Source organism: Perna viridis, chromosome 1 (genome assembly GCF_037379345.1).
Source record: "Perna viridis isolate PV_CMFRI_1.1 ecotype Kerala chromosome 1, ASM3737934v1, whole genome shotgun sequence".
Taxonomy (NCBI): domain Eukaryota; kingdom Metazoa; phylum Mollusca; class Bivalvia; order Mytilida; family Mytilidae; genus Perna; species Perna viridis.
The window spans coordinates 12,316,922-12,329,372 of record NC_142445.1 but is presented as its reverse complement, the minus strand read 5'-3'; the positions used below and the strand labels follow the sequence as shown (position 1 = coordinate 12,329,372).

At 32.0% G+C, this 12,451-nt stretch overlaps 1 protein-coding gene across 8 annotated transcripts in view; it reads right to left on the bottom strand.

Annotated features, from left to right (window-relative positions):
- The window catches only part of LOC148627291 (cadherin EGF LAG seven-pass G-type receptor 1-like), a 51,213-nt gene that overhangs the window by 26,833 nt on the left and 11,929 nt on the right, over window positions 1-12,451 (bottom strand). For all 8 annotated transcript variants that reach the window (XM_088571037.1, XM_088571054.1, XM_088571059.1 and 5 more), the window contains exons 2-6: window positions 11,499-11,839; window positions 7,821-7,995; window positions 6,811-6,933; window positions 3,452-3,686; window positions 308-512 (exon numbers count right to left, since the gene is read on the bottom strand). In XM_088571037.1, coding sequence (XP_088427163.1) covers window positions 308-512; window positions 3,452-3,686; window positions 6,811-6,933; window positions 7,821-7,995; window positions 11,499-11,839 — 1,079 coding nt within the window. The remainder of the gene's footprint in view (window positions 1-307; window positions 513-3,451; window positions 3,687-6,810; window positions 6,934-7,820; window positions 7,996-11,498; window positions 11,840-12,451) is intronic.

Sequence of the window (12,451 nt, the reverse complement as noted above, 5' to 3'; positions counted from 1 at the left end):
TTTACAGCTTTACTTGTCAATAACATAGAAGAAGATGATGGTATTCATAAGTAAATCAGGTTTTCAATTCTGTGTGAGCACTAATTCAGGTTTACACCTCAATATGGACCTTTTTCATGGGAATTATTCTCCATATTTTTTTCATATTCTCAAAACAACCATGCTTTTAAGCCAATAACTTTGTAAATTCCAGTAAACTGCATATATTGTGTTCTGTTTTTTTTTCTGTTGGTTTTTACTTCCAAACCTACATAATTTAGCTATATATATGACCAACACAGTAACATGTTTCTTAAAAGTTACTTACTCTGTTAAGATATTCTACGCTGACATATGTCCATTGTCCATTACTGACTCCATCTTTTATATTGGTGTTCACCTTTGTGATGTTGCCACCAAGAGAAAAGGAGAATTGTACTTGTTCATCTAGAATCTCCAGAGCTATAAAGTCATGCTGTTCATTAAATCTCCCATTGTAGAATAACAAGGCATTCTTTGACTGTGTTGCAAATCTGGATATAAAAGAAATGAAATTGCATTTTTACGTTCATGTTTATATGTTCCTTAAGAATAAAGATAAAATTCAAATACACAGCAAACATCCTATACTCTAGGTGTTCAATACATGTATTACTGGTACTTCTATCAATACTAATCAGAATGCAGACACAACTAATTTTAATGAAACTATAGGAGACACATATGGTATATGCATTTTCAGTGGAGTATAATGGTTATATATTCACTTTTGAAGGTCAATGTCATTGGTAAAATATTAGCTGCTGATCTTTTTTCAAAAGCAGTTATGACTGAAATAAATTTTCTTATCATCTGAAGGGAAGAATGGCATTTCAAAAAGAAGGGGGTTCCTGTGCCCTTCTATTTTTAACTTGCTGGGACACTGATCATTATTTGCTTACTCAGATTTGAGGTTGACAGAAATTCACTTGATTTTGTTCTTTTATAGACTCTGACTGAACAACTATTGAGAAAAGCCATCAATGAGAAGATCTGAATCCAATACATACAATTACAATTGTAACCATATGCCAAGTCTCACATGACATTGTAACATAAACAATTGATGAGAAATAATGCAAATAAGATCCCTCTTAATGCCTTTAATCATGAAGTCTGCTCAAACCCCAATAATTTCACTGTCAGTTTTACTGCCTTTTAAAATTATGATTGCCTTTGATCTCTGAGAAATTTTGCAATATTTGAGATTGAACAAAATATTGACAATTCTAGCCCAAATTCAGGTATAGTATTAATCACAAGCCTGAGTAATAAAACAATACAACTTTACCAATACTGCTCAACTACTCAAATAAGAATGAACATATTTTCCCATCTTACCAATTATTGTATTTTGTAAAAATATACAATGTAGACTTTGAAAATCTTCTCTAATTTAACACTCCAAGTATTTATTGTACAAATGTCTTTCTAGTACTTTTATATAGGTCATTGTCAGTAAAAGCAAAGCATTAAAGACATATAAATGTCATAACTTCAGATAAATACAATGTGCAAAAATAAAACAAGTTGATGATGATAAATAAAAAAAAAAATTCAACAATTCAATCAGCATTTCACTATTTCATTGCATGAATATATTTCATTAATTCACAACATGAATATATCACTGATGTTTTGAATACCACCATAAACAATATCACTTTCAATCCATTGTCATCTCTATTTAACACAATTTACACCAAACCTGTGAACAAATCTTAAAGGACAATTGTTTAATTATATCCCTGCCTTACTGTAAAGTACCTGGGCTATCAAAGAGTAGAAAATAATAGCTCCAATTTTCTGTGTAATTTGACAGTTTCTCTTTTTATTGTTCAAGGATAATAGAAATTGCCTGAACATTTTAGAAACCTCTTCACAAATTAAATCTCCAAGTCTTAAGTGATCCAGTCACACTACTTCAATCTGTCGACAAATATAAAATGTACAAGACTATTTTGGAATTTGAAATATCATTTCAACGAAGAAGATAATCCTCTACACACCATGTATCTCTAACCAAAAGAAATACTTATTGAATTTCATATTAAATCAACATTTTATGTATGTTTATAACTCAAACTTGTGCCAAAAATAAAATTTCAACAACTCAAATAATGGTACTTAAATAATACAGCAAATACTACTACATAAAAGTTTTCCCTACTTCAGGTGTATGTGTATGTTCAATTGCTGCAAAATTGTCAAATACACTCAATGGAAAAAGAGCAAGGGTTCGCATTTACTTTCTAGGGTGGAAGGTCATGGACTTCACAGTTATAGATCAATTGTCCACTTGAGGTCCAATGTCAATGAAAAACAATGAAGGTCAAGGACCTAGGTAAATAAAATTTCCATGGTCCCAGGTCAGAAATTGAGGGTCCTGGACCTCTGACCATCACAAACTTGAACACCTGAAGACAGAACTTGAGCTTGAGAAATTCATGTGAAATTCAATTCTCTAAAATTAAAGATACTGTGAAAGTACAAGGTCACCCATGGGTTTTCAATGAACAGTGAAAAAACCCTCACACCACTGGGCAGGCTGCAACCAGCCCCACAACAACATTATACACAGGTTCAGCCAAATAATTGCCTCTATACATTCCAGCAACATAAAGTAAACTGAAAGTGAAACAAAACAAGAAATACAGAGGCCAGTATAGTATACTAACTTGCCAAGACTGCATAATGCTTTATGCTTTGATATAATCAATTTCCAGACAGACAGAAAAAGTTCAGTAAAAAGTCAGGCTTACATGTATATTACACATACAAACTGCTAAATATATTGAGCCATTACAGTGTGCAATACTCTGTGTAATACAAAAAGTAGTTTTTTGTCATAGAACTGTCTTCTGACCCAATGTCTGTGACTAACACAAAGATTCTATGTACACTTGTATAACAGATCAAGATTTATATCAATAAACATTTGTTTTAGCATTAAACTGATGAGAGAATGATATCACTGCAATATAGATTATTATTATGTAGATATGGTGCAAAAGAAATACAGCTAACTGATTGAATAATATCATCTGTCTGAACAAATCATTTAATATATCTCTGTTTCTTCATCATCCATTGAACTAATTATTTTGGTGTGGAGTCATTCTATCAGAATTTGATGCATAAGAATTCATGCCAAAAATCAATTTAAAAGATTTTGTAGTTAATGTTTACAATTAATGCAGGTGAAAACATGAACATACTCTTCTAAATTGTAATGATGGCAATTTTAAAGATAATGTGCATCAGATCTGCAATTGCATTTGCATGTTATTAAATCCTTCTTCATTATTGGAGAGATACTCAAGAATTGGTTTTAAATAATCTGATAGCTGCACATAACAAACTGTTCAATAATTCATCATTTCCTGATTTCCCAAGTCAGTCAGCTACAATTAACTAAGAAATTTCTCAATACCTTAATTCAATCTTTAACCGGTATCTAGATCTTAGTGCTGGAAATGTCAGGTAAGACCCCTTTGGAAACCTCCGAGTTGTCAGCTGACAGAACTCATTGTAATGTGGTTGTTGACAGCCATCACATCTGAATCCACCATTGATGAGGGGCACACAAGGGAATGAGTTTTGACAAAGATCAGTGGGACAGTCTGTCAGGTCAAACTTTTCTTTGGTATTGATTTCACAATGTTTTCCTGAAAAAAAAAGTACAGTACAATCAAACCCATGTTATGAAGTTGATAATCTTTTCATGGAATGCACAATAAAATATCTCGAGCATTATTGAGGAAAAATTTTGATGAAAGAACATCATCCTGATCCAAAGCATCATTATTAAGCCAGAGGATCTGAGATATTTGGTGAGAGACCATCAGATAGTAATAGTTTTTTTGTCTGAGATATTTGGTGATGGACCATCAGATAGTAATAGTTTTTATTGTCTGAAACAATTGTTTTCAACAGTTAAACAAACATATGTAATTTTTGTGGTGTACTCATTTTTGGGGCAGAAATTAGCGAAAGAGATGTGCACAAAAATAAAGATCTGAATTTGTTAAAATAGCCAAGTTATCATTCCTGATGCAAGATCTTTCAAACATTTAACTTAAACAATATTTTAACTTTAGGCTGATGGCTCATTTGTAATTGTAAGAAAAAGATATTGCAGTTCATCATTTCTCTCCACAATAACATCAAATTAAAAGATTGACTCTTCAATAGTCATATTACATGTAGTTAATTGTGTTATGTCAGATGTCTAGCCCAAAGCTATTATAGATCTCTGATCCTAAACCAAGACCTCATGACAAAACATATTCTAGAGTCAATATCAATAGTTAGGTCATCATTAGCAAAAAAATCAATTTGTTTCTTTAGATAAATTATACTGTATAACATTTATAAACATTTACAGTCATTTCAGTGTATAGATTTTCAGACAGAATGTAAATTACTGATATACACATGGATAATAGCTGGACAAACAAAAGCAACAGTTCAATTCAAATAATTAACAACTTTTTGCATGAAGGATGTTTTCCATTTTTATAAAACTATTATAAGTTAAGCCTAGTCATATTATGTTTCAGAGTCATGGCAGAGCTTAGTTGCATGACTTTCATATAACTCTACAAACCACCTGATACAAAATGGGGGCTGAAAACCAAACATTAAAAGGTGCTGAAGACCAAACTGAGAAGGATGTAAGACTTGAAGAAGAATGGTTTCTCCTTCCTGCTCTAAACTAAGTTCTATTTAAAAGCCTTAGTTCTTTGATTGTAACCACCATTGTAACTTATCATAGCCCACTGTTGATCATATATCAAAGTATTATTTCCATTGTTTTCAAACAAATGAATACAGGACACGACAATATTCATGTTTAATTACAAGAACCAAGCAGAAATAACTATCCAAATACATGGTGACTCCATAGTGCAAGACCAGATTGATTGGGTCGTTTGACAGTAACTACCACTGGCTATGATAACTTGATCCCTGTCACGTTATATTGTATCAACCAAACAATACTTAACGTATAATAATAACAGTTTCATGCATCCTGACACTTTTTGTGAGTTTTTAAGTTTATAACATACACCTTGGTAATTTATTTCAGGATATTCTATCTTCAAATAAAATATGAGAAGTTCAACTGTCTTATTATGTATAAGTTTATTATTCATTAAATGATGGGTAAAACTGATATTCTGTTAGAATTATAGACATGTCAAATATTTTGAATGGACTTGGTATTGTATATTTCATAAAGAACAACCCAACCTAGATTAGATTTTAAAGAAAGGCTATTTGATGTGTGATCTTTTATAGCAGCAGTTGCTGGTATATTGATAAACTACTAACTTGACTATCAATCCTTATAGCAGAACAGGAAAGTTTACACAGGCTGACAAAAAATGTTTCGTTTATTTTATTTTCACAATTTCATTGTTTTTTCTTTTGTAAAGAGCTGTGCTTGGTGACAGCTTTGTATGAAAATACATTGAAAATGTAGTGAACTAATGTAACGAAAGTTTGATGTTTATATTTCCCTAAAGTAGAGTTAACTTCTACAACTACGACGACTACGGTGATGAAGATCGTCGAAGTGAAGACTTTGAAACAAGCTTCAACACATGCAATGGTAAGGTTTTAGTTTATCAACTTGGTACTTGTGAAAAATCTTAGACTTATAAACAAATTTATCATCAGTCTCGCTACAGAAAACTATGCTAAAGCATTTACTGCATCTTTTTTTTTATGCACTACACATATTCATTCAAAAAGCAACCAATAAAAACTTGTAAATTAGTTTTATGATTGCTTACATAACTTTCCCAAAGCAAAGGCATATTTTGTCAAGAATTTACTAAACATTTACAACACAGACAGTTCCCTTAATGGATTGTGTTAAAAAACTGATTATTTCACCTTTCAAAACCTTTAGTTTGCAAAAAAAAGATAGAGAAAATTCAGAAACTATAATTTTTTTCCAATGCAATTCAATTCATTCCAATGCACTAAGACTTAATTAAGAATTGCATAATCCATATTTGCATTTCCTGAACAGATCAAGTATTGGGAAACCAAAAGTCTAATTATTTAGCTTAGAGAAATGAAGACTAATTATACTATCAATAATGGTTCCATTCTACATGTGTCTTCATTATCAACAATGCAAGTATTGTAATGAATTAAAGCACTTTGAATACTTCAGACTCAAAAATAGAACATCGATTGTTTTCCATAATACTCCACAGCACATTAAACTCTGTAGACATATTTGTTAGAATCAATTTTGAAATAAACATTTACTACAAGCAACAAATACATATTGACTAAGAGCTAGACCTTATGACATCTGCTATTTATCTCTCCCTTAAAAACTAATATTTTATTCAGAAATATAATGGATTTGACTATACACCACAGAAAGTGCATGCAACATGATTTACAATGATACTATCTTAGCCCATGGCTGATGAGCCATTGTAAAGAAATGTGTTTTTGATGATGCAAAACTATATTTCAATGAAATTTCAATCTGCAAATTCAAATCTTTACCAGAAGCCAGGAAGTCACATTAATGAACAATTAATACTGATTCACAGCAATTCATCAACTCTCTAGCTCTTAATACTAAAAAATAGAATGAATCTGGGGAAATTTTAGAAAGAATTTGCATACCAAAAGAACAGCATTTCCATAAAGATCAAATTTGCATACAAAGAAGGTTTAAGTAAATCTATTTAGTTGCTATTTGTATGTTAGACAACTATAACTAAAAAGATTATACAAAATCAAGCATATAAAGCCTACCTGCAAAGTTTTTCTGGCATCTGCAGGAATAGCTGCCTTCTTTCTTGAAACATTGCCCACCATTTTTACATGGGTTACTGTAACACCAATCTACCTCAAGACTACATACTTCACTTCCATTACCTACAAACAGAACAAAACATTGGCTGTACAAGTACTATCACATACTTCACTTCCATTACCTACAAACAGAACAAAAACATTGGCTGTACAAGTACTATCACTGGAAAGTGAGCCAACACTTTTTGGTGGTAGTTCTGTGATAGGGTACATAAAGGGATAGCTAGTGTTATGACGCTAGTTGTCTTTCCCGTGGTCTATATATATAAATTGAAATATTACAAAGACAAAAAGACTAAAGCTATCTGATATCTGGGGTATTTTGAATATACTGAACAGTTTCTCCACTAAGGTCAACACATCAAGAATAACATTGAGAATAACATAGTGAAGTTTTTCGTAAGTACCATCATTGAATAATGGTTGGTGCACTTTAACCATTTTTGGCCATAGAAAACTAAAACCTGTTTAAAATACAGGCATGTTGACAGTAGCAGTTTTGACATCACCAATTTAGCATGTATCTACACTGTACCTAAGCTGTCAAAAACAAGAACAAAACTGTAAACAATTCTGCTTTCATCTATCTGGTTAAATCATGTTATATATAACATTTAACTTTTCACTCTGATTTATAACAAATGGACTAATTTCTCATGTTAAGTCTGCAAGAAAAATTAGCAAGTATGTCACACCATTAAAGACAAACATCGTTTAGAGAACTGACTACTTAAATGTTTTTGTTGATTTTCCCATGTTAATTCTGCATAGAAACTGCAATTCACATCGCTATGGTCCATTTTACTAAAGGACTTCTCATGATGGGTCACAGTCATCACTTACAAGGATTATAGAAAGTTATGACTGGACTTTGGACAGTCAACCTCTGGTAAAAACACGGTCCACTGACCACAGACCAAACTCAAAACCTTCATGTATTATACACTTACTTGCAAAACCTGGAGGACACAGACAGTCATATCCTGTTGCAGGTCGTATTGGTCTAAACAACATCATATCTGAACTTATGAAAGGCTCAGCACTTCCAAAATTCAGCTTAGATATACACAGTTCAAAGTATGGACACATCTCTACCACACAGTCATTGTCATCAAATGGTAATACCTGAAAAAATACATGTACTTGTATGTTACACTTTCAGCACTTTCATTTGTGTATCAAACAGAATTGGGTAGTTTGAGAATTATCCCCTCTTAATATGTTTATTTAAAGATTGAAATTCATGCAAGTTTATAAGTTTCTTATAAATTCTATAATTGATTAGTAACAGTATTTATAGCATGAGAATGATCTTTAAATAAATTTTAACACTCACCATGCTGAATTATTTGAAAAAATGTCTAGATTTCGATATTTTACAAACTTAAGCAAATTATATGCAAATTAGTTGTATCATGGTGCAGATGCTGATTGTTTTATACAAGTTAAAGGTAGGCGATCACAGGGTGGGGTGCATGTGATGGGTGGGATGGGATGGAAGGTAGGTGGGCATACGCTGGAAAATGGGTCTGTTGCCTGAAAATGGTCATTTTTGGCAATTTTTTGTCATTTTTCACTGGATGTAGAGCTCATCAGGGTAAGACAGTGTCCAAAGTGCAATTTTTTCAAAGCTTGTTCCCTCTGATAATTTAAGCCAAAAACTTCATTACAGGCGTAAGTGGAAGGTCAGGGTTCTCCAGAGGGGTTGCTCATGAGAAAAAAATTTGGCTTTTTTGCAATTTTTGGCCTCAGATTGGCCTGAAACTGGAAGTGGTTAGTTTATGGGGTTGACATCGTGGGAGTGGTGAGAGACATCATTATTCTATAGAAACCAGGTGAAATGGAGCACTATGGATCCATTCTGTTATTGTTACAGGCCGAGAATTGCGACCTATTCTTAAAAAAATCACAACTTTTTGTGGCCTTCTTAACTCACGACCTGTTGTTCAGCTGTCAAGTCCTTATTTTTTATCAAACTCTTTATACAATAGCCTCATTTCAAAGCACATTCACTCTGCTTGCATATAAAATCAAATTGTTTCAAAAAAAAATAATAAAATTGCCAGAACCAAAACATTGGAAAACAGCCCATGACTGTATATGAACAGTTCCCGCATGGCAAGGGTTAAAACAGCAAAATAAGCAAAGCCTTTGTAATTATTAACTTCAAATAATTATAAGTAACTGAAACAGCATATCAAATTATTGTGATATGCTACCATGACCATTAAAAATGTATATCATTCCCATTCCCAGTGATCAAGGTGGAAATCACAAGATCTTTCCAAACTGTGGTGTATGATCAACATAATTTTGTCAAACCATTTCACTCCTTATCTAAGAGTAAACTTTCAATCCATTATTTGTACACAATATATACCATTACATATAAATCTGTATTTTGGTTATTTGCAATAAATCTTATTTAAACTCAACAACTGAAAAACTCCGGCTATTGGCATGTCAAAGTCTCTATATTCCTTATGGTAGTGATAGTGTACATTCAGTTAGAATACTACTCTGTAGGAAATAGCATTCAATATTAAAAATTTATAGACATTGAATCAACTTTTGGAGCACTGGCAAAGATTGTTAACAAAAGGGGCAACTCTACTTGCTGCACTCACTTCTACTGATTTTTACATCCACGCAACATCATTTAGATAGGTATACTTATTTGAACTTCAATTTAAATAACATAAAAAATGAATTATTTATTCATGCAGGTATGTTGCATTTGATAGAATATATTCTTCATCAGGTATGCATCTAATAAATTTCAATTAAAGAAAGGGCATGATTTTGGTTACAAGTTTGGTTTAGGATAACAAGTGCAAATATTCCAGAATGTTCCCCTTTATTACATGTATATAGATATTGTTCTACCTGTATTACATAACTTCCACTGAGAGACTGAATTAATTCAAGAAGTTGGTAATTCATTGTCTTATGCAGTGTAGAATATTGATGTCACTCTAAAAACAAAAGCTGATTATCTTATTAGAAACCACAGCTATAAAAAATGCATAAAATTAGCTGTCATAGCAACAGATTGTTGCATTTGTCCATAAAATTCCCCAATAAGCAATTTTACTCCCCATGTATGGTGTAAAAGCATTAAAACAGTGGTGTCTGAATTATATTAGATTTTCCTGCATATAACAAGAACATTGATATTGATGAAACAATGCCAAAGTATAAAATGATACAGAAAAACATGACAATTAACAAAATGGCATTACTTAGCAGCTTATTTCCTCAAAATTATACCAGACATTTTCACACATACAATGGGTTGTACAGTTTAATATCATGTGCAAAATTATGTAAAACTTCCACTACATTTTTTCTCAATGTAAATTTTCACCCATTACAATAGCTAAATAAAAGGGTAAACACATGTGTAAAATATATTTTTGGGATATTTCTGTTTTTACACCCTGCCTCACAAAGTGGCCAGGTATAATGTGATACCCGCTGAAAAGTTGTAAGTCAGCCTGTCTGATTGATAAATATTTGACTTGTTTAGTACCATAAAATACAGGACGAGGTCAATTTTCAGCAAAACCCAAAATGTGGTTTTCTTCAAATAATGCCTCTGAACATTTTGACATTCCCCTTTTTTCACTATTATGTAGCGGAGTATCACTTTGTTTCATTAATGCCCTATTTTACCAATATCATTCAGAAAACATTTGGATCATACCTCACTCTAAGATAAAATTCTTATTATATCAAGGACCTGTGAAATAAAAAGATATGGGAAAATCTAGAAATCATTACTGAACAACACACATTTCATAATTTAGGCTAATTTTATACCTGTCTGACCTGACAGGTAATAATCAAGAATAATCTAACCAAGTCACCTGGTTCCCAAATGTTTTACCACCTCTTTCATAGCTATGTAACTGTACCAATATCCAAACACTCAAACAAGGGTTTGCTACCTAGCAATTATTCATCCATCTTATCCAATAACTTATATTACAAGTATTCATCATTATCCACCTTTACATTTTCTCAGGTATGCAATAGTTGTAAATTATGTTATAATCAGGAAAATCTAGAATTTATCACTGAAATTAAATATAACCAATTCATTAAGATTTCAATAGACTGTTGACAGTGTGAAATAAGGAAAAAAGACATTTTACAATGCATTTGACTCTGCATGAAATTTGATAAGTTCAAAATTCAAATATGTCAGACTTAAAGTATGCAGTGTAATTTTCTGTCTACTTTTTTGTGATTATATTTGCACATTTTTAAAAAACATCTAGTTAAAAAAAGATTTCAAAATTTTATGCAAAGAGCAAAAATAAAGTTTTGGGGTTGAAGAAATTGGAATTAAACAACATCTGCTGCCTGCACTGAAAGTTCAATCGATAATAAAACAGGAAGTGCACATTGAAATGGAAATCACACAGCGGTGTAGAAGAGCTAAAAAAATACATCAATCATTGTGGCATCAACAGTAAGAATTTCAAACAAAGCATAATTTTACAAGTACCACAGTAACATGGAAACAGACAGACATTCCTAAACAATGAATGCTGCTCCCAGTCCTTCATTTTTTATTTGTTTCCCCCTTATTCTTCTAGAAGTTAAAATAGCACTGTGCTTACCTCTAGTGTGGAGAGTTCAGCCAAGGTGACCCTCTGTAGATATATTTGTTCTTGGATAAATTCTGCTGTATGGAAATTGCCCTCACTATTCCTAACAGCCACACTGACATTAAGAATCTGTGCTGTAACATCAGTGTCATTCTGGATGTTAATCACGAATATATTCCGGTCATCAGTTTTCAAAATGTTTGCCAGTGCATCCACAAAGAATTTGTAAAGAGGTGACATGAAGGCTGTCTTGGTCATGTTGTTGAGACGAATTGTGACACTGTTTTGAAGCATCTCCATAGAAACAAATCTGACATAGAGCTGACATGTTGCCTTTTCTTCATTCAGACCATCTGAAATTGCAATGAAAATTTTATTTTGTTATACATGTACTTCTTAATAATCTTACTATAATATGCATGTAAGGTCAGTTTTTAGTGAATATATGTAATATACAAAAATGTATGTAACAATACTGCATCACCAACCATAAAAAAATAAGACAAATAAAGGACCTTACAACAAACTATGAGTATCTTTTTTATACAGGTCAAATACACGTTTATAAATGAAATGCAGTAGAGAAACATATGTCCATGCATAATTTATTGGGTAAGAAAATGTACATTGTGTAATGGAAATAATAATAATGTATTTATGGACAATGCCACGGAAAAGCAAGAAGAAAATATTTCAAATGTACTCAATTCTACAGTTAAGAAAATGGAGTGGTAGTGGAAAGTTTTTTGTACATCTCTGTACATTAACTTTGCTTAAACGAACATTTGAAATTTAATAAATTAGAGGTTTCAGTAGACAACACAGCAACAAATGCTTAGGCATTTACTGGTACATTCAACTTCTCTTAGCTCATCTGATAACATAATATTGAACATCTGAACAAATGTTATTCCTTCAACTCAGTTGGAAAATTCATCCAGACAACCAAACATCAGCTTATTGAA